Raw genomic sequence first — 20,069 nt, 5'->3', positions numbered from 1 at the left:
TTTCAACGTTGTGTGCTTGCTGGGTTCCACCAAATCAATCTTATGTTTGGCAGTACTACAGTACATTGACAGACAGTACTGCAAATTGTATTAAGTGCAATAAGGTTTTAGCTTGCAAAAAATGGTTTATATATACAGTTTAATACCTTCGTTTTTTTGTTTTTTGTTTACAGATAAATTAATAAGTTTTTCTTTACAGAAAAAAATTAACTGTAATATTAAAACTAAAATGTTGTTTTTCATTTCATTCCTTGCAATTTAAGCAGTTTTAATAGATTCCTCGACCTCAAATTCAATTAGGTACTGACCTACAGAAAAGTTATTCACAAAGTTTTTGATAAAAGTCCAAAATATTTTTTTCCGGACAAGACTGCGAAGCGGCAAATTTTAAACAATCTCCTGAACCACTTGGAATTGGATCTTCAAGTTTTCCGATTTTTTTTATTTTTTTGTAGTATGTAAGAAGAAGGGTAGGAAAGGCTTATCGCCCTCATTGTCTACATTCAACAATCAAGCATGGGGGAGGTTCTGTTTTAGTTTGGGGTTGTATTTCATCATCTGGAGTAGGTGATTTAATCAGAATTGATGGCAAACTGACAGGAGAACAGTATAAAGAAATTTAAGACATCATGCAATACCATCTGGAATGAGACTAATTGGTAATAATTTCATTCTACAGCAAGACAATGATCCCAAACATTGTTCCCGAGTAACCAAAAAATATTTACAGGATATGTGTGAGGAGGGAGTTCTCGAAGTAATGAACTGGCCTCATCAAATCCAGATTTGAACATTATGGAACATGTTTGGGATTATTTGAATAAAAAAAAGGCTGAATATAACCCCAAAAATGTCGAAGAATGTTTTCGAATATTAAAAAGAGAGTGGAACAATATTCCACAAAATATCATTACAAATTTATATGAATCAGTTCCCAAGAGATTTGCTTCTGTGATCAACTCAAAAGGCGGATATACGAAGTATTAATTGTTCTTTCTTTTTGTATCATATTTTATCAAATTATTTCTAGATATTTTTGTTTATAATATATGTGTCTATAAACCTGATTTTTTTTTTTTACTTCATAAGTCCTTTATATTTTTACGATAAAATCAAAAATAATTATAAACTGGGCTATAGTGGGCTAAAACTTATTCACAATACTGTATATGGTGACATGGGCTGATTAAATTGACGTCAAATTACTTGTAAATAAATCAGCTTATTTTAACCAATACTTATAATTTAACCAATACCAATAATTTCCTAGAATTATGTTTCGAATGTTATGCAAAATGCGTAATGAAAAGTGATGTAAACAAGGTTCAAGTTGATGTTTCCATGGTTAATGGATCACTATGCGAAAACGGAAAGCGAAAATGACAATAATCAATCCTTTCCTTTTGAATCTGCGGCACATCACTAACGCGGCTGGCTCAACGATTTTCTCCAACTACAAGTTTCTAGTCTAACGTTATGTATCGTTTCTTAAAAGTAACTCAGCAAATTTTAGCTCGTCAAAATATTCTTCCTAGAAGTTCTTTTTCCCTTATAAATCATTATAGCACCATGGAGGAGGCTAAAAAGCGAGTTGCATTATTGAAAAATGATCCCGGTAATGATGCTAAGCTGAAACTTTATGGACTCTTCAAGCAGGTATGTCTTAAATATCCAGCAATAAAGATTTTATAATAAAGTTTGTCTTAAATATCCAGCAATTTAGATTTCCTAAACTGCCTTAAGTAATTTTCTGCTGTTTTATCTAATTTTTGGTAAATACTTCAGTGGTTAAATATAGATGTTTCAATTGTTTACAATTTAATTTAAAATTTTCTTTTCCAGATTTTAGATTTTTTTTTACTACATTTTCTGCTATTTTTTAACAAATTTGAGTGATAACAAAGATATTATAGACATCTCTGCATAACATAAAGTAGAACATTAAATAATCTATTGAACGATACTCAACTTTGATATTCATTTTAATTTACTTTACTGGATTAGCAAACTTTACAAACTTTGAAAATATTCATGCTTACTTTTTTTTTTTTTTTTTTTTCATAAACAATATGCTATAGAAATTGATTATCATAAAAACTCAAATTTAAGGCAACAGAGGGAAAATGCACTGTAAAAAAACCGGGGATGTTCGATTTTGTTGCCCAAGCAAAGTGGAATGCTTGGAATGAGCTGGGCAACCTATCAAAAGTATGTAGTAAATTTATTTAATATGTTTAAATCTTTTGGTTTATACATATAGAAGCAAATGCATATTTTTCTTTCAGTACTAAAGTATGTGATATATATTTAATGTTTTTATTGTCATTTATGCTCTTATTACTTATATGCTAATTTTTCTTTTTGATTTAACTGATCTAAGTAGTAATTTAATGGTATAAAAATGGTTTATGTGTGTATAAGCATAGTTTTACATTAGTGAAAACTTGATTTATACACTACACTTAAATTAACCTTCTGGACCATAAGAAAGTTTGTCTAGAATTTTGAATAAATTTTAGTGTTCAACCTTTAGCTAAATGCAGCATACATATTTTTTGGTGTAGAATAATGACTTATTTGATGCAATAATTATTTCTTAAAAAAAAAAAGTATACTTTTTAATCCCTTATATATATACTAGGAAGTTATAGTGTTTGTTTGAATATAACTGTCAGTACATTTGTATAGAAAACAGTTATAAGCAAAAGTACTTTTACACTTTTTATTGATAGAAGCATTTTAAAGACTTTAAAATGCCTCCAAAAAAAAAAGAAAGTCTCTAAACAAGGTCTCATTCTTGTTAGGCAAATCACTGTCTAGTTTGCAACACCAGAAGAAATCTTGAAATATAATCAGCATTTGCAAAAGTTAAATCTCTGTCTCAGTTCTGTATAAATCATTATTTGAGTTGAACTAAATTGTCAGGAAACTGGAAAAAACTGTTATCTAAGTTTGTAGAATCATGAATGCAAGGTGGACTTTCAATTTAAGCATCTCATTGTATCAGGTGAGCTATTACTTATAATATTAGGCACTATATTAGGAAAATCATATTGTGATTCCATGTGAAAACATCCAATTTTTTTGAAAATGCAACCCTAAGTCTCAGTTTTTGCTGATTTTTAAACCACTTAAAGATTTTAGTAAATTATGAACATCCTAAAGATTTTATCATCTAATTTCAATCGGTTCCTAAGGTATAACTATTTAAGTTTGCCTCCAACCAACAAAAATCCGCCATTTTTAAACTTGGTTTTGGTCCTAGTTTCTATTATATGAGTGTTGCAAAGCTGAAAATTTGTACCTTTATGTAACAACGACTCCAATGAAACAACTTAAAATATTTAAAAACGAACATAGCACCTAAAATTTAAATGTTTACCACAATTTTTAAGTAGCTCAATTTCTTTTTTTTCTTTTTTTTTTTTTAGAATTTGTCCTGAATAGTTAAGTTACAGTTATTACAAAGAATTGGAGAGTGTTCTTTTCTAAAACAGAAATAAAAACATGGTCGTATCTACTTAACTCTTTCCCTACCACAAGCCGCTGACAGCGGTTTTTGTTTTTCAATTATTTTGACCACAAGCTGCTGGTAGCGGCTTTCTGATGTGCTTCAATATTTATCATGTTCTGAACATCAGTACTGATTTATTCAAAAAGTGTACTTAATTCTCTGCATTATTAAAAAAAAGTAACAGTCTTATAGTATAAATTATAGCAAGATATTTTATTACAAAGTTTGTGGTTTTTTAAACTGCTATCAAAATGAAGTCGTCGAAAGTAACGTATAGTGCCAATCAGTATAGTACATTGAATGAATATAGTACAAAATGCAGATAAATAGTCCGTGTTTAAGTTCATCAATATTTTGTTCTTGGACCCCAATTAATAAATATGATCTTGTTAAGTTTATTGGTGTCATGATTGCAATGGGATTAGATAAAAGACCCTCAATTAAAGACTATTGGTTCCTAACTGATATATATATCACAGTCCTTGGTATAACTCTATGTTTTCAAGAAATAGATTTGAAGCAATATACCATACAATGCTTCATGTTGCTCCATCTCAAGAAAACCATGCAAAAGAAAAAATTGAACCATTTATGAAAAATCTTATTGCAAATTATCAAAAAGCATTTTATCCATATGAAGATGTTTCTGTTGATGAAATGGTCATTAAATATAAGGGTAGATGGAAAAATAAACAATCTAACCCCAGCAAACTAAGCAAATATCATATTAAAACATTAGGTTTGTGTGACAGTGCTACTGGGTATGCCTTTAACATCCTTACCTTCTTTGGAAGTGATACATCTTATAACTCTGATACATATGGAATGGGACAATCGGAAAAAATTTTTGAATACTTACTTAAACCTCTTGGAAAGGGTTACCATATTTTTGCTGATAGATATTACACAACACACTCTTTGATCTCCTATCTAACATCAAAATCATTTCACTACACTGGAACCTTACAAACAAATCGCAAGAATTTTCCAGATAATATTAAGTTCCAAAAAGGTTGTAGAATGAAACATCTACAAACAAATTACTATCGCAGTGAATCTGAAATTCTACTTGTTCAGTGGCAAGATAAGAAAGCTAAAAAACCCGTAGTAGCTGTTTCTACTAAGTTTGCAAAAAATGTTTTTGCAGTATCTTTTCGTTGCAAAGGAGTCAGGGAAATACCAGAAATTATTCACCGGTACAATCTATCAATAAATGGTTGTGATCGTTTAGACCAATCTGTTTCATATTACAGTAATCTAGATAGAAAGACAGTTAAGTGGTGGAAAAGAATTTTTAATTGGCTGATAGAAGTAACTCAAGCTAACTCTTACATATTATATTTGTTAACTCGTCCACATAATTCAAAAAGAATTGCTCTAAAAAAATTTAAGGAGAATCTTATTGAAGAACTAGTTAATTCTTGTATTACCATGATGCCTGATAATTCTACACTTTTAAAAAGAGTTCGACAAGTTTCAAATCCAGTCTTAGAAAGATTCAATAATACTAGACATTTGATTAAATATGTTGAAAGCGAAAGAAATTGTATAGTCTGTAGTACTCCTGTTGATAGAAAGAGCACAAACTTTATATGTTCTGGCTGCAGTAATGAACCTCATTTGCATCCTAAAGATTGCTTTTTGATTTACCATTCCAGATAATTTTTTTTATCATTGGAATTACTTGAGAATTTTTTATTTTTAAGCACATCTTACAAACTAATTGATTTTTTTCTTTTTTAATTTTCTAAACTCAGTTCTAAAAAAAACTGTTTTCAGCTTTTTTCTGTTCTCAAAAGAAAAGTAAAACTATTTTTTATTACTTATGATAGATTCCATTGTCTATGTAAGTTGTTAGAAATGTCTTTTAAAATATTTTATTCTTAAAATATATAAAAGAGTTTTGTTTTTGATTTAATTTTTCTTTCTTTCAATAAAAAAACAACGTTTTTGAACTCCTTGCATTTTCCAGTATGAAATGCTGTGTATTTAACTTTGATATATTTAAAAAGATCTTTTCTTTAGCTTTCTTTATATATATAGTTTGTTATGGTTTCAAAGAGATTTATTACTTGGATTTCTATTAGTTTTGAATAATATGTGATCTTTATTTTTTTTTTTTTAAATTAGTGCGGTCATGGCAAAAAGTTTTTTAAAAAAAACCGCGGTAGTGAAAGAGTTAAATTTAGTGCTTAAAAACAGGTATTTTGATAAATTAAACAAGAAAAAAAAGGTGTAGTTTGACAGTTTTGTAACTGAAACTGTTTTGGCAACATCAAACTGTTCTTTTAGTTGTTGTTGACTAGCTGTTTCTGTTTTCTTTATAATTTTATAGAATCTGATTCTAAAAAATTATAGTTTCATAGGGATCAATGGCAAAGTACTGATAGATCACAATTAATTACTCTGACAGTTAACTTATTTGAATATAAAGAACTAGTTGTTCCTCACATTAATCAACTAACTTCACATTCATATATTGCTAAATGCCAAACTCGCTATTTGAAAGAGCTAAAAAATAATTTAGGTTACAATTAATGTAACGTGCATGTAATTGATTCGTAGAATAATGTTAACATGCAAATATGTTTAGAATAAATCATTTCTAAAAATAGAAACTGTTATATGATATATAGGTGACTAATGCTTTTAATTGTCGTTTTTATGTTTTAGTATCATTTGGGTACATTGTTTTATAAATTGTTTTATAAATTCTTGTTTTATAAATTCTACGAATCAATTACACGCACGTTATTATACAGGCAGATTTTGCAGAGAATTATCAATTTGTTATACAGGATGAAATGCAAAGTTATCATAGGAATAAACAACAATGTACACTACATCCTGTTGTTATATATTTAAAGGAAATTTCTAAAACAAATATTCAGCATAAGTTGTTCTGTTTGTTAAGTGATGTCAATGATCATGATACATGCTTTGTGTATGAATTTCAAAAAAAAATAGTAGAGTTCATTAAAGAATATCTAGTTGGTATCAATAAAATTTATTATTTTTCTGATGGATGTTCTGCTCATTATAAAAACTATAAAAAATTTACAAATAAATGCCACCACAAGGAAGATTTCGAGATTACAGCTGAATGGGTATTTTTTGCAACCAGCCATGGAAAATCCACTTGTGATGGCGTAGGTGGTTCAGTTAATAGAATAACAGCACGAGCAAGTTTGCAAAGATCATTAGGAAACCAAATATTGACAGTTGATGATATGCTTGAGTTTTGCATCACCAATATAAACACAATCATATTTTATAAAATAACCAAAGAAACAGTTAATTCAAGGTGAAAACAACTAAAGGAGCAATTTGAAACAGGAAAAACTGTTCCAGGTACCAGAAGTTATCATCATTACATACCCATTTCAAAATTTGAAATTAGTTTTAAAAGAACAAGCGAACATCAATGTGTTGACAGATTTATACTGTCAAAAGCAGTAATGTCTGATGTTGTAATTGTACTTAATCTAAATGATTTTGTTGCATGCAAGTACGATTCCTTTTGGTGGATAGGCATGGTTACAGAGATAGATATTACTACAAATGATATTCAAATTAAGTTTATGCACCCTCACTGTTCTTCTCAAAAATTCATTTGGCCACAAAGAGATGATATCTGTTGGTTACTATTGTCGAGTTTAATTGCAGTAATCAAAGTCCCAACAACAAAATCAGGGAGAACATATAACATTGATGTGAATGAGTATAATAATGAGAATTTTTTTGAGTTTTTAATTTTTAAATTTTGTATATTACTTTTGTTTCTTGAACTTTCCAAGTGCTCTATTTGTTTTGGAGCCTTTTTTTTTAAGTTTATTTGTCTTAAATTGATAAATATGAAACTAATGTTTTATAAGTAATAAATTTAAATATATTTGAAGATGTAAAATCTCAGGGTAAAATCTCAGACTTAGGGTTGCATGCCCTGGATGTTTTCACACGGAATCGCCCCATAGCTAAAGCTTACATAGTAAATATTTTATTGATTGAAATTTGTAACAATTTTAGATATATCTTCATATTAAAAATGATATAATTCTTTAAGAAAAAAAATTTTCTTCCTGCTGCTTCAAATCTATGCAATAAGCTCTTTATTGACAGAGAAGATAGCAAAGATTTTTGAAAGATCAGATAAAAGTTAGGAGGGTTAGATAGAAAGGTTATTTACTATAGTTAATGCAGCCCTTTTAGGAATAATCAGACCTGATTTTTTTTTTTTAACGCAAAGAAGTATAGAAATCACAGATAATATTCCTCATGAACTGTTTCCTCTTGATTACAAAGGATTTCAGAGAAGTTTCACATTTTACTGTTTAAACCATGAAAACATGTAACGACTCAAAACACTGATCAACTACTGCTCTAAGTTTAAACTATTTTTAATAAACCTAGAAGTTATGAGTGACAGTGGTGAAAGAACTGTATGGTTTGTCCACCTTTGGTATGATATTTTTAAAATAATAATTTAAATTAGAATACATTCTCAATTTGAATATAGTAGGAATATGCCATAAAATCCTCAGAAAGGGAGTATGTGAAAGTTTTAGAACACATCAAAAAGTTTCAAAAGCATTAAAAGAATGTGAAAGTTTTTACAAGAGCTTAAGAGTTAGCAAGATTATCAACAGAGAATTAATGTTTAAAAAAATAATAATGGAAGTCAAAGCTCTAAACAGATTTAAGGTACAGAAGATAATTTACTTTCTAACTGATTTTTAAAATTACACACACAAATATATCTGTGTGTGTGTGTGTACATATATATATATATATATATATATATATATATATATATATATATAGAGAGAGAGAGAGAGAGAGAGAGAGAGTTGAATACCCATGAAGTAGTGTATTAATCAAGTAGTACCAAACTTTGAAAATAAGATTTTTCAAAATAATTTTTGTAAATAGCTTATGAACCCCTAAAGTAGTAATGAAAAAAATTATTCCATTGAAAAAGTGTGCTATATTGGTTTGTTCTTATAGGATTTAAACAAATTTTGAATTTCTTTTTGTTATTTTTAGCTTAATCTTGTACTGGCTTTTTTTTTAAATACTAATTACTCATGAAAAAATTCCATTTCTATAATAAATGCAGGAAGAAGCAGAAAAGCAGTACATATCCTTTGTTGACTCATTGGTTGGTAAGAGAATTTGAATTCTTGTGTTTGACTGAATGCTTGGCATTCTAAATTAAATTATCATGTTCCAGAATATAAGTGTTTTCTTCTATCAACTGGGAGTTATTATTAGCCTAATCTTTTTAAACTCTTGATTAGTAAAATCTTTATGGTTAACTCTTGAATTTAACATATAACTATTAAATTTGGATAGTTTCATATCACATTTGTTAAAGTCTATATTTAACTTTTTTTAAGAGTCTATTTCATAGTACAAGTTGTGAAAACGATTTTCAAATTGTTTTAGGTCCAAATGATGTCCCTTCTGAAAAGTTGGTAAATAAGCAAGAGCCTGTTTTAGAAAGTATGGTCATTAAGAAAGAAAATGGTGTTTGCACTATCAAGTTTAATCGACCAAATAAATATAATGCAATTACTGCTGAAGTAAGAAAAAATTTTAATATGTTTTATAATTTTAATGCGTTTAATATGTTTTATATTTAAATAAGTTATATTCTTTTATATGAAATTCATACATTATTATTGATTTTTTGTGAAACATTTTAACTTAGTCCTTCAGCTTCATTTATTTTTTTTTTTTTTGTTACAGATGTACCATGCTATACGTGATACTTTAAATGAAGTAGGCAAAGATCCTTCTATCAAAGTAGCTGTGATCACAGGTGAGGGAGAGTATTACTGCAGTGGGAATGATCTTTCTAATTTTACAAAAATTCCAGATGGTGGTGTAAAAAAACTAGCTTCTGAAAGTCGCAACCTTCTCAAGTAAGTTTTTAAAATATTAAATGAAGTGTTAAAGTATAAAGTGAAGAAAGTCATTAGTAGTTAAAAAGGTATGTTAGTTATAAAGGCAGTTAAAAAAATTTGCTTTCCTCAAACACTTATAAGTAATGGAGAAATAGATACTAAACATATTTTTTGTTTAATCTATAAAAATTTGTAAAAGTTAAAAAAAAAATCATATTCCAAAAAAAAATTGCTAGTTGTTACTTTGTAACTTTGGCTTTAGGGGATTTGTAGAAAGTTTTATTAACTTCCCAAAACTTCTTGTATGTGTGGTAAATGGACCAGCTGTGGGTATTTCTGTTACATTATTGGGACTTGCTGATCTTGTTTATGCAGTAGAGGATGCGACATTTCACACTCCATTTATGACCCTGGGTCAGTCACCTGAAGGATGTTCCTCTTATATATTTCCTAAAATTATGGGCTATGCAAAAGTATGTTTTAAAATGGTCTATTAAACAGGAAGTAATTTTAAAAGTTCAGTTACATTTATCAAAAAAATTATAATATTCATTTTTTTTAGGCAAATGAAGTGTTGCTGGCTGGAAAAAAATTGACAGCATGTGAAGCCTTTGATAGGGGTCTTGTAACTGCTGTTATTCCACGTGCAGAATTTCAGAAAACTGTACAGGAAAAAATCAAATATCTAGCTGCATTACCACCCAAGGTTAACTTTAATTTTTTACAATTTGCAAAGAATTATTGATCTGATTTTTATATAAATATTTTTAATTTCAAGAGAAAATCCTTGTTTTAAATAAATGAAAAATCTTTTTTTTTTTATGTAAAAGTTTTAGATGTTTTTGAGAGGCTGAATAGATTGATGTTACTGAGAGGTTGCGTAGGTTAATGTTACTGAGAAGTTAAAATTGCCTAATGTGAACCCCTTTCTAATGTGAGCTCCCTCAATGTAATGAATTGGTTTAAGATTTTAAGCTAGAAAAGCACTAGAAAAGATCCATGTATAATGTTAGACATCTATACATGGCTCTTTTCTAGTGCTTCTTCAGTCCTAAAATACAAATATAATTTTATTTGTGTAGAAAAAACTGTTTTTGATTAAATGGTTTTTTGCAATCAACAGATTAATTTTACATCTACTTTAAATTTTATTATCTTTAGCAACGTTTTATATAAATTTTTACAAATGGAAGAGAAACTTTTGAATAACAGATAAAGTATTCTAACCTATCTTAAGATTTCAGCTTTTTTTTTTAACTTTTTCTTAGGACTTTTTCCTAAAATTCTCTTTTATATTCAGTAAAAAATTTTGCTAAATATTTCCAATCTTCAAGATAGTTTTAGTTCACAGAATGTCACAAACTTCATTAATCCATTTTTTTAGTTGCATTCCTCATTTTTGAGATTGAGGTTGTAAAGTCAAAGTCATTCTCTTACCAACTGGGCAATCAAAATCTGGCTGTTTTAGAACAGGCAGTATTGCTCAACAACACAGCTAAATAGAGCTAACAATATTATACTTCTAGTGTTCCCTGATGGAGTTTTTAAAAGATAAAAACCCTTCTACAAAAGGAGTTCACTTAGCATCACAAGAACAACACTGATAAGTGTGAGTTGAACAAAGTTGAAGAAAAGAAGTTTAATTCATTAGAAAACCCTTGCCTATTTCAAGAAATACCTTTTAAGAAGTACCTTGCCTTGTTCAAAAATCTAGAAAAACAGAATGCAACTATGACTAATTGTGACAGATTATAATATCTAAAATAGACTAACTGTGACAAGTTACAATATCTAAAAAAGCAAATAAAAAAGTATTTTGCTTTTATAAAATTTGCTCTTTTTTTTTAAATTTCTTCACATAAGTAAAGCATAAATTGCTTGGTTACACAAATCCATTTATAAATTGAATCCATTTTTATAAATGGGTTACGTAATGAAAGAATTTATCATTTATCTTTTGATAATGTAAAAGTATGTAAAGTATCATCTTTTAACTTACTACTCTATATTTGTGTATAATATCTTTATTTAACTTAACTTAAGGCAGGAAGGTTATTGACAAATGTCTCTACACTGTGACCATTTTCTATAGGCGCATGTGGATTGTGTCTTAAAAATGTACTTAACTTTATTTTTATAGAGCATTGCAATAAATTATAAATAAAATATCAAAAAGTAATGAAAATTATCAAAAATTAATATCAAATTTGAAAATAGGTCAATCATAAATGAATTAAATTCAAAAGATAGCTGACAATTTTCTATAGACGCAGTTCACATTTTTTAACAAAACTATCCAAAAAAAATGTTTTTGTCACATTTTTAGTACTCGATTGGACCTCCTTTGCGCTCAATTACTTGATAAATTCGTTTTGGCATACTTCCCACCAAGTTTTCCAGCACTTTTGGCTCCATATCCTCCCAGCATTCTGATACCGCTTCTTTTAGCTCTGCCACAGAGTTATATTGCTTCTGGTCAGCATAGATACGTCTTACAATGATTCCCCAGATGTTTTCAACAGGATTCAAATCTGGACTGCGAGCAGGCCACCACATTTGCTCGATTTTTTTAGCTTCAAACCAAGCTTTAGTCTCGTTACTTGTGTGAATGCTGGCGTTATCTTGTTGAAAAACAAACTTTTTGCGTCGATATTTGTTTTGAAATGGAATCAAACATAAGTTTAGCACATCAATGTATTCAGAACTTTTCATTTTGCAAGATGTAAATGCTAAATTTAACTTTCCTGTTGCACAAAATCCAAGCCAAACCATCAAAGATCCACCACCAAAATTCCTTGTCGAAAAATATTTGGGTTCTCTCCTCAAATCACGCCAGTAGCCACTAAAACCATCAGGCCCATCAAGATTAAACTTTTTCTTGTCCGAAAAAATCACCTGGTATTGAAAACAAAAATATTCAGCTATTTAGACATCTCACGTATTTATGAGAACTTGATCTAAAATTTCTTACTTGTTCCCAATCGCGTGCCATGTTTTCGCGGGCGAATTCCATCCGTTTCTGTTTGTGAACAGGCTTCAAATTTGGTGCTTTATTCATTTTTGATCTTACAATGTGTGGGCTGTCTTTGAGAACTTTCCTAATCGTCTCTTTGCAAACATTTAAACCCAAATCTGACTTAATTGTTTTCAAACTTTTTGATGAATTTGATGCGAGTCGAACAATCCTGCGTTTTTCACGGTCTGAAACCTTAGATTTCTTTGGTTTCCTCTTGATTGTTGCATAATCTGTTGGATTTTTCAAGAAATTACGGATAACGTGATCTGATCTCTTCAATCTTCTAGCAATTTCTCGATTTGGAACTTTTTCTCGATGATAAGCCAATATTTGACCTTTTTCAATATTGGTAAGGACCTTTCCTTTTGGCATTTGGTTAAGTTCAACTTAATTTCGACTCACAAAATAAAAAATACTACAGAATATAAGAAATTTGCGACAAAACTCGTAAAAACTTTAGTGCGTCTATAGAAAATTGCCACGTTAATATTAAAAATTTAATTATTTTAATACAATCAAGATAGTTAATAATTAAATGCATAATGGATCATTGTTTTCTTACATATACTTATTCAAAAGTACCATTAGAACAATTTTATTACCACTGTAACACTGTAAATCCGCTAAATTTTACATGCGTCTATAGAAAATGGTCGCAGTGTATTAGGCTATTTTCTAATCTATCAAAGACCTTAAAACTTTTCATGATTTAAAGCCTTCATTTAAAAAATAAATCAAATTTTTGAAAGGTTTGTTCTCAGTGTTAAATAACAGGCTTTTCAGTGTTTCTAGGTCTGTGGCTCTGTGTCTTAGGCTGAAAAAAATTACAAATGGCGTCTACATTAAGCAGGTTTACCCTATAGATTGCAAAGTTTTTGATTTTTTAGTGTTTTGTTTTAAAAACTTTGATGTTTTACAATTTTATTTTAAGAAAATATTGACGTTTTAAGAATGCTTAACGCGTATTAAATGGTTTTTTAGATTTCTTTAGATCTTTTCTTCTCTTTTTTAGTCGATCGAGTATTCAAAAGCTCTTAATCGATCTCGAGAGAAAGAAATCCTTTTAAAAGTAAATGATGAAGAGTGTGTTCGTTTGGAAGAGAGGTGGCTTTCAGATGAGTGCATGAAAGCGGTTATGGAGTTCCTTTCAAAAAAATCGAAAATGTAAAAATCTTCCCGTGAACAATCAATTTTGAAAATTGATCTCAGTTATCATTTTTTGTTTTCATTTTAAAGGAACTTTTAATTAAAAAAAATAGATGAAATGTATACTTGAAATGAACTTGAATAAAGTACTATAAAGATCATGAACCTATGCATATGTGAAGGTTACAAGGGAAGACCCCTCGACAATGCCTGACAACAGTATTTTTCGTTAATAAATTGTTAAAAGTAATAGGTCACCACCAGGACATGTTGAAATAGACGCAAACGCGAAAGTTTGTGAAATTTTCAGTCAAATGACTTATTGCCTTCCCCATAACAGCCGAGAGAAATTTCGGGCCCTAGGGAAGTTTTCTTAACGGGCCCTCATTATGATCAATTGTATACCCATGTTCTACTAGAAGCGTGCTCTGGTCATTGAAAATTAAAAATGAAAATTAATTAAATCTTTTAAAAGTCAAAACTATTTAAATCTTTTAAAAATTATTTTAAAAAATTATTTGTACACACGGGGCACCGGGAATCTTCTCCGTCCACCCTCCCCTCTCGGCGGCCATGGCCTTCCCATTAACCCACATGTTACCATCACAATAATATAACGTAAACAAAAAACAAAATTTTAACTATCAAGTCACAGAGCAAAATTAAGCAATAATTTTAAAGTTTCTAGGAAGCTATATCTGAAAAGGCACCATTGAAATATACTAATTAATAATTTACATACAAACAAAAAGTAGTTACCCACTAAGATAAAGTCTTCGGATAAGAAAGAGGTCAGAGGAGCCTTGTTGATATTTGTATTAAACTGAAAAGACCACCCAGTAAAAATATTCAATAAATCAACCTCTCTGGACCTCGAGACTTTTGTTTTGAAACTTTCTGGTAAATGTTTTTAAATGAAAAGTTGGGTTTTATCCTGATTTATTCCAATCAAACATCTTTAGAAGTATAAAGATCGCCAGTTTAAAGGGAAAGTTAACTAAAAAGGGTGAAAAATTCCTGGAAATTTTGCAAAAAATTTTTTTCAGTCTTGGATAACACATATAGGTATTTTGGATAACACATGTAGGTATTCTGGAAGCATCAAACTTTTATTGATGTCGAAAACAAAATAGTTCAATATGACATTGTTGAAATTTCGCAAGCGATGTAATGTTTATTTTTCTAATTATGTAAAAGAAAAACAAACCTTAAATAAAAAAAATATATTTTTCAAAAAATCTCTTGCATTTGATCGAGTACTTAATGATTTTATCGAATCATTGTCATAGATAAATTAGCTTCACATCCATCGAACAATAGTAAAATGGTTATCAAAAATCGATTAAGAATAGGTTAAATGAGAAAACGGTTAAATAAACAGAAAGACATTCTTCCACCTTCTGTAGTTAGTCTTCGAGCAAATCAAATTTTGCCGGCTAACGGCATTTGAACTTTTCATCAAAATGTTTTCATTTAATAAAAACTAAATACGTTTTGCAAAAACTATTTCTTTATGAAATTTGGACACGTTATCTGTACAGCTATATACGCGTAAAATGTCATATAAATGACCAGCGTTAATTAACCCATACCCAAAAAAAGAGATTTTCCTAGTCCGCGAATACTCGTCGTAAACTATTCAATTTGCAGAGTTTAAGATCCGAAATAATTTTTTTCAATGTGTTGATAGTTATTAAAAACATGATATTTTTACTTGAAGTTAAGTTGTTTACTTAATACCAAAATATAAACATTGTGCAATTTGTAAGTCAATCGATTGCTTTAAAGTTGTCTACCCAAGAGACTCAAACGAAAACATTTATTTATTGCTAATTTACGCGCATCTTCAACATTATTTAGTATTGTTATTGGTGTAAAAATTTTATTAAAAAAAATGGTGCTTATTAAAAAAGGTATGTACTTTTTGTTTATTTTTGAAGAAGAATGATTTAAGGATATTCTTGATATACAAATTAAATATCGTCGCGGTCATCGAATCACAATCGAAGTCATTTTTCATGTTTTGAGAAAAATTAAAAAAGCAACAACTGAATAATATCATCATTATTATTTCCGTTATGTCACTGCAAATTTTCCCTAAAATAAAAAACTAATTTCTGATTGGTTCATATTGAGGGATTTGTGTCACAATTTAGAAAAACGTATAAAACATACATTATAACTACCAATTTAAAACCCCCCATAAATGACTTAGGCGATTGTGATTTGATACTGATGCATTGATCTGAACTCTGTTTTTAAACTGTGAGTTATTGTACGTTTTCATCTACAAGTAAGTGTATTCTAAATTTGATATCACTGCATTGGTTGTAAGCGATCCGAAATTGTAAAATTTATTGGGCGAATTTGCGGTTTACAAAAAGCATTTGTTTTAGGTGATTCGATTCAGAATACAGCTTTATATGATATTTTATTGAATAATTTGTCAATGAAACCGTTAACCAAGAATTTTAAGGAGATAGTATTTTGTCATGTTTTAGAGACTATTGGAGAACCTGATTTATCTAGAACCAGCTTAACATGAGTTCAAAAAGTCATAAAAAACTTTTGTAATAGTGCTTCAAGATTATGACAAAGCTCTTCTTGAGGTGGTATTAGATTTCGAAAAAAAAAAAAGTAATGGCTTCAGCAGACAATAATTACCTCTAGTATTGATGCTAATACTCTTTCTACCACTGTATCAAAAAGAGCAGTTGGACGTCCAAAAACGAGCTTTTGTAATTTATCCGCAAAGAATAAACGCAAAAGATTAAACGAGGAGATAAAATCTAAATAAAGGAAACAGGAGTGCAACCTCACTTGTCCTGTGATTTTACAGGGGGCTTTATCGAGTAACATTTCTACCTCACCTAATAAAGCTCACTGAATTAAATACAGCAATTCACAGGAAAAAAATATTTCTTAATTTAATAAGGAAGCTTTATCAATATTTGAATAAAGACTCGGCATCATTATATTACATTGAACGCATTTGAAATATTATAAGTTTTTTGAAGAAAAAAACAAGTGTTATCTAAAAAATGTTACAGTCACAGAGATGTCAGCCGAGGTTCCTCTACAAGACCTTGTCAATCACAGTACCACCTTTACGTCATCAATCTGAATTTTTGAACAATGATGATTTACATTTAGAAAATACTTTCAAGTGGGTTGCTGATGGGAACCGAAGCCAAAAAAATTTAGGCAATCATTTGATTCAGATGATTCTTATATCTTCATGAGTTCTTTAAATCAAAATCTACTCCTTAATTTTATACGAAAGTGTAGACCCATGAGAATGCAGTATGTTAAAGAAACTGATGCCATAATCAAAGATGAATTTGCCTTAACTTATAGACAGAATGTTTATTGCCGTCAAATGAAAAATCAATTCTCAAATATTTACAGTTCGGCATTGCTTAGTAAAAACTATGGCAGAACAAACAGTGTGCTCTTTTTTCTAAACAACCCACTCTAATCTGTTAAACATGTTCTTTCCAATTCTATGTTATTGAAAAATCACAATCAAGGTTTTATAATCCAGAGAATTTAATTTTTTGGTTGTCGTCATAATATGCTTGTATACACCTTTAAGAGTCCTTTTTATGTCATATAAATTAACATGCCAAAATAAGCAGCTCATGGCCAAGAAAGTAAGAAAACTTTGGTTGACAGAAAACGACATATAGCCTCAATTTAGAGATCAACTTTAGTTTTTTGGATGATTTTCCAAAACCTAGTTTAGGTAGCACCAATGGCGAGAACACGGTCAGTCTTTGCAAACTCTGAGGTATCATTAAATATTATGGAGGTAGACCTCCATAATATTTAATGATACCTCAGAGTTTGCAAAGACTGACCGACAAACCCTAATAGAGTGGTTTAACGTTATTTTGAAAACACTGAATTTTCTTTACAAAATAAACACAATCAGATTTACTATATCAATTTATAGAACCTGTTGTTCATTATATACAACTAGACACCAAAAGCCTATAAAATTCTTACACGGTAAGGATGTAATCGAAAACTTTTTGTTACAAATTGGTATGCTAGGAGATGCACAGGAAAGTCGCCAAAAAATGTGAAGTTTTACAGAGAGCAGGACACCAGAAAAATGGTTTAGAAATAAATCAATGATCTAATGAAAATGTTGCTCAGTTCATGTAATGTGAAGTAACAGAGCTGTAAGACAGAAGTATTAATTGCCAACTAAAGTCCTTAATCTCTAAGAGGAACCAGATATAATACTAGATGAGGATGATAAATAGTGTATCAAAAAAAAAAAAATTCAATTTTGGTACACTGCGCCATCTACAATTTTACATTAGAAGTAAATCTCAAATCCCGTGATGAAAATTTTGTTCCTCTAAATATCCAAAATTAATCAGTGTGCGTTGCCATGAATAACACTTAAAAGTACTTAACAAAAGGGAGAAATTTCAAAGTTACAACACAAAAATTCATTTTTTACCCAATTGTAAGAATTAATCCTTCGAGTTAATAATGGCCGCTGGTTGAATGTACTTTTCGCGTTATTCTTTAAGCTAAGTTTAATTGATACCTTTAGAGTATTTTTAGCTTATTAAGTTTAATGTGTTTATTCTTCATTCAAACCTATAGTAGATTGATCTACAATATTAAAGCTTGTAGAGCTTCGTAGTGTATGTTAAATACAGATGCAGCATATGAAAAATATATATTTGGGTTATGATATTTTTTTAAATTTAAAAGCCTATGGTGTTAACCGATGAACTTTTACTTATAATTTTCAGAAACGACATTCATTTTGTTTGATTGTGAAAAAAATTTCCGCATCTCACTAGGTGTTGTAATATATAGGAATCATTATAAAGAATATTTGGTTGTATTCACGTCATTTGTTACAAACACTGCTTACAAAGAGCACAGTAACTTATCTAAAAGTATGTAAGTTTCTGAAATACTATTTATAAATTTTCTGTTAAAATACTTGTCAGATTTGAGAATCATGCCTTTGGCCATCTAGTTGCGATGAATTTACAAGTGCTTTTGATCTGTCATTTTGGAAGGAGAAAAAAAATATTATCAATCCAAAGATTACTCGTGAATTCCACCAATCACTATGAAGGGAGGGCAGCTTATGCCATTGCAATTAAGGGCATTCTCCTTTTTTCTTATAGAAATTATGTGTTTCAAAGAGTTCAAAAAGAAACCTGATATTGTCTCTCCATCCTGGGTTATCACGCGTTGGTATTTTTTCTTTGCTAGAATACTTTTTTGTAAACCCTCATATCCTGACAAAACATCTTTAATGAACTGATAGTTGATGTAAGATGACTACGAATCTATTGGGAATAAGTAGCTCAGCAAATCCCGAAGAACTAGGTCAAGAATGACAACCAAAAAATTTAGACTCCTCTAGACCCTATTCCGGTGTCACAAGCGAAAACCCCAAGATTGTGTTCTTATGGAAGTCTTCAAACGGACCATTTTGATATTTTGAAGAGAATCATTTGATACACCATATTAAAGAGAATCCTTTTCAGTGAATTTTTCAGCCGTGTTTTGACTTTGTCTGCATTCTCGATCACTCGCTGCTAATTCGCGATTGTAAAAGCGTGGATACACCAAATCTTTCTGCAGCTAAGTTTTAAAGAAAATTTGGTGCTTTCCTTGTTGAAAACCACACTTTTGACATCAGCATGGCTGCATAGTTTGTTGTTCTAGATGGGAAGACTCTTCTTGAACATCAGAATCCGTGCTGCTCTTATCTTCTTCAGTATTATTACCACAACTTAACTCTTGCACTTGGTTTGTTGAAGGTTCTGAAAAGCTCCTTGACCATTTGTTGCATATGTAGTTGACATAAACTCATAATACATATTAAGAGTTTATTTGCTGTGCCTGAGGTTAACTCTCCCACACGAAGTCAACGAAGTTTCCTGACATGTTTTAGTTCTAACTTCGATCCTGTTTTTTAAAGTTTTGCTGATTTTAAAAGAAGTCATGAAAATGATGTCGATACTGACCATCGTTTATCATTGTAAAATATTTTTTATGACTTATTGTTCAAACAATGGATGTTTATTACTGCTCATAAAATTAGGTGCTTACTCACAGGTGTTAACCATCCTTAACACTAGCGACACCACTGAACCTTTTCTGTTAAACTTATATAGTAAAACAAAGAAATGGAAATTGGGAAAATTGGTTTAAAATAAAAAGTAAGCTAATAAATGACATCAAAAATTAGTTGATTGTACTAAATACGTCGGTTAACTTATCAAAAACAACAAAATTGCGTCTGTTAACGATATTGTAAATTGAAGCAATTTTCTATTTAAGTCGCTTATAACAACTTCTCACTGTTTCGAAATCTCAACCTTGGTTTGTAAGAAATTTTCTTCTGTCTTTTCAATAGACACTATTTCTGATATCACTTTTGTCTGGAAAAATGAGGCTCAAATTACAAAAAGTTACGCTATCAAATAACATCTGAAAACTA

At 29.7% G+C, this 20,069-nt stretch overlaps 1 protein-coding gene and 1 pseudogene across 2 annotated transcripts; both read left to right on the top strand.

The window, feature by feature from the left end:
• Positions 1 to 1,224: 1,224 nt before the first annotated feature.
• On the top strand, positions 1,225 to 13,743 carry LOC149882818 (enoyl-CoA delta isomerase 2-like). 2 transcript variants are annotated; one of them, XM_090100607.1, is made up of 9 exons: positions 1,225 to 1,656; positions 2,110 to 2,208; positions 2,805 to 3,007; positions 8,631 to 8,676; positions 8,960 to 9,096; positions 9,263 to 9,438; positions 9,683 to 9,893; positions 9,983 to 10,126; positions 13,449 to 13,743. In XM_090100607.1, exons 3-9 carry the CDS (start codon positions 2,963 to 2,965, stop codon positions 13,602 to 13,604), a joined length of 915 nt encoding a protein of 304 aa, XP_089956733.1. In that variant the 5' UTR covers positions 1,225 to 1,656; positions 2,110 to 2,208; positions 2,805 to 2,962; the 3' UTR covers positions 13,605 to 13,743. The 2 variants fall into 2 exon arrangements, with proteins under 2 accessions (XP_089956733.1, XP_089956732.1); XM_090100606.1 differs by lacking the exon at positions 2,805 to 3,007 and having other exon boundaries at positions 1,289 to 1,656.
• Positions 6,244 to 8,525, top strand: LOC149882819 (uncharacterized; annotated as a pseudogene).
• Positions 13,744 to 20,069: the final 6,326 nt, after the last annotated feature.

Source organism: Hydra viridissima, unplaced genomic scaffold, assembly GCF_058129835.1.
Source record: "Hydra viridissima isolate aposymbiotic clone 2 unplaced genomic scaffold, HvirCarnegie_v1 scaffold_10, whole genome shotgun sequence".
Taxonomy (NCBI): Eukaryota; Metazoa; Cnidaria; class Hydrozoa; order Anthoathecata; family Hydridae; genus Hydra; species Hydra viridissima.
Note: the sequence above shows the minus strand (reverse complement) of the source record. Positions and strands in the feature narration are given on the sequence as shown.

What these genes read in the sequence shown, in the direction of transcription:
- LOC149882818 (XM_090100606.1), top strand. Translation starts at nt 1,477, where the DNA reads ATGTATCGTTTCTTAAAAGTAACTCAGCAAATTTTAGCTCGTCAAAAT. An exon ending in CTTTGTTGACTCATTGGTTG is followed by an intron (nt 8,677 to 8,959) that starts GTAAGAGAATTT and finishes AAATTGTTTTAG; the next exon opens with GTCCAAATGATGTCCCTTCT. An exon ending in ATAATGCAATTACTGCTGAA is followed by an intron (nt 9,097 to 9,262) that starts GTAAGAAAAAAT and finishes TTTTTGTTACAG; the next exon opens with ATGTACCATGCTATACGTGA.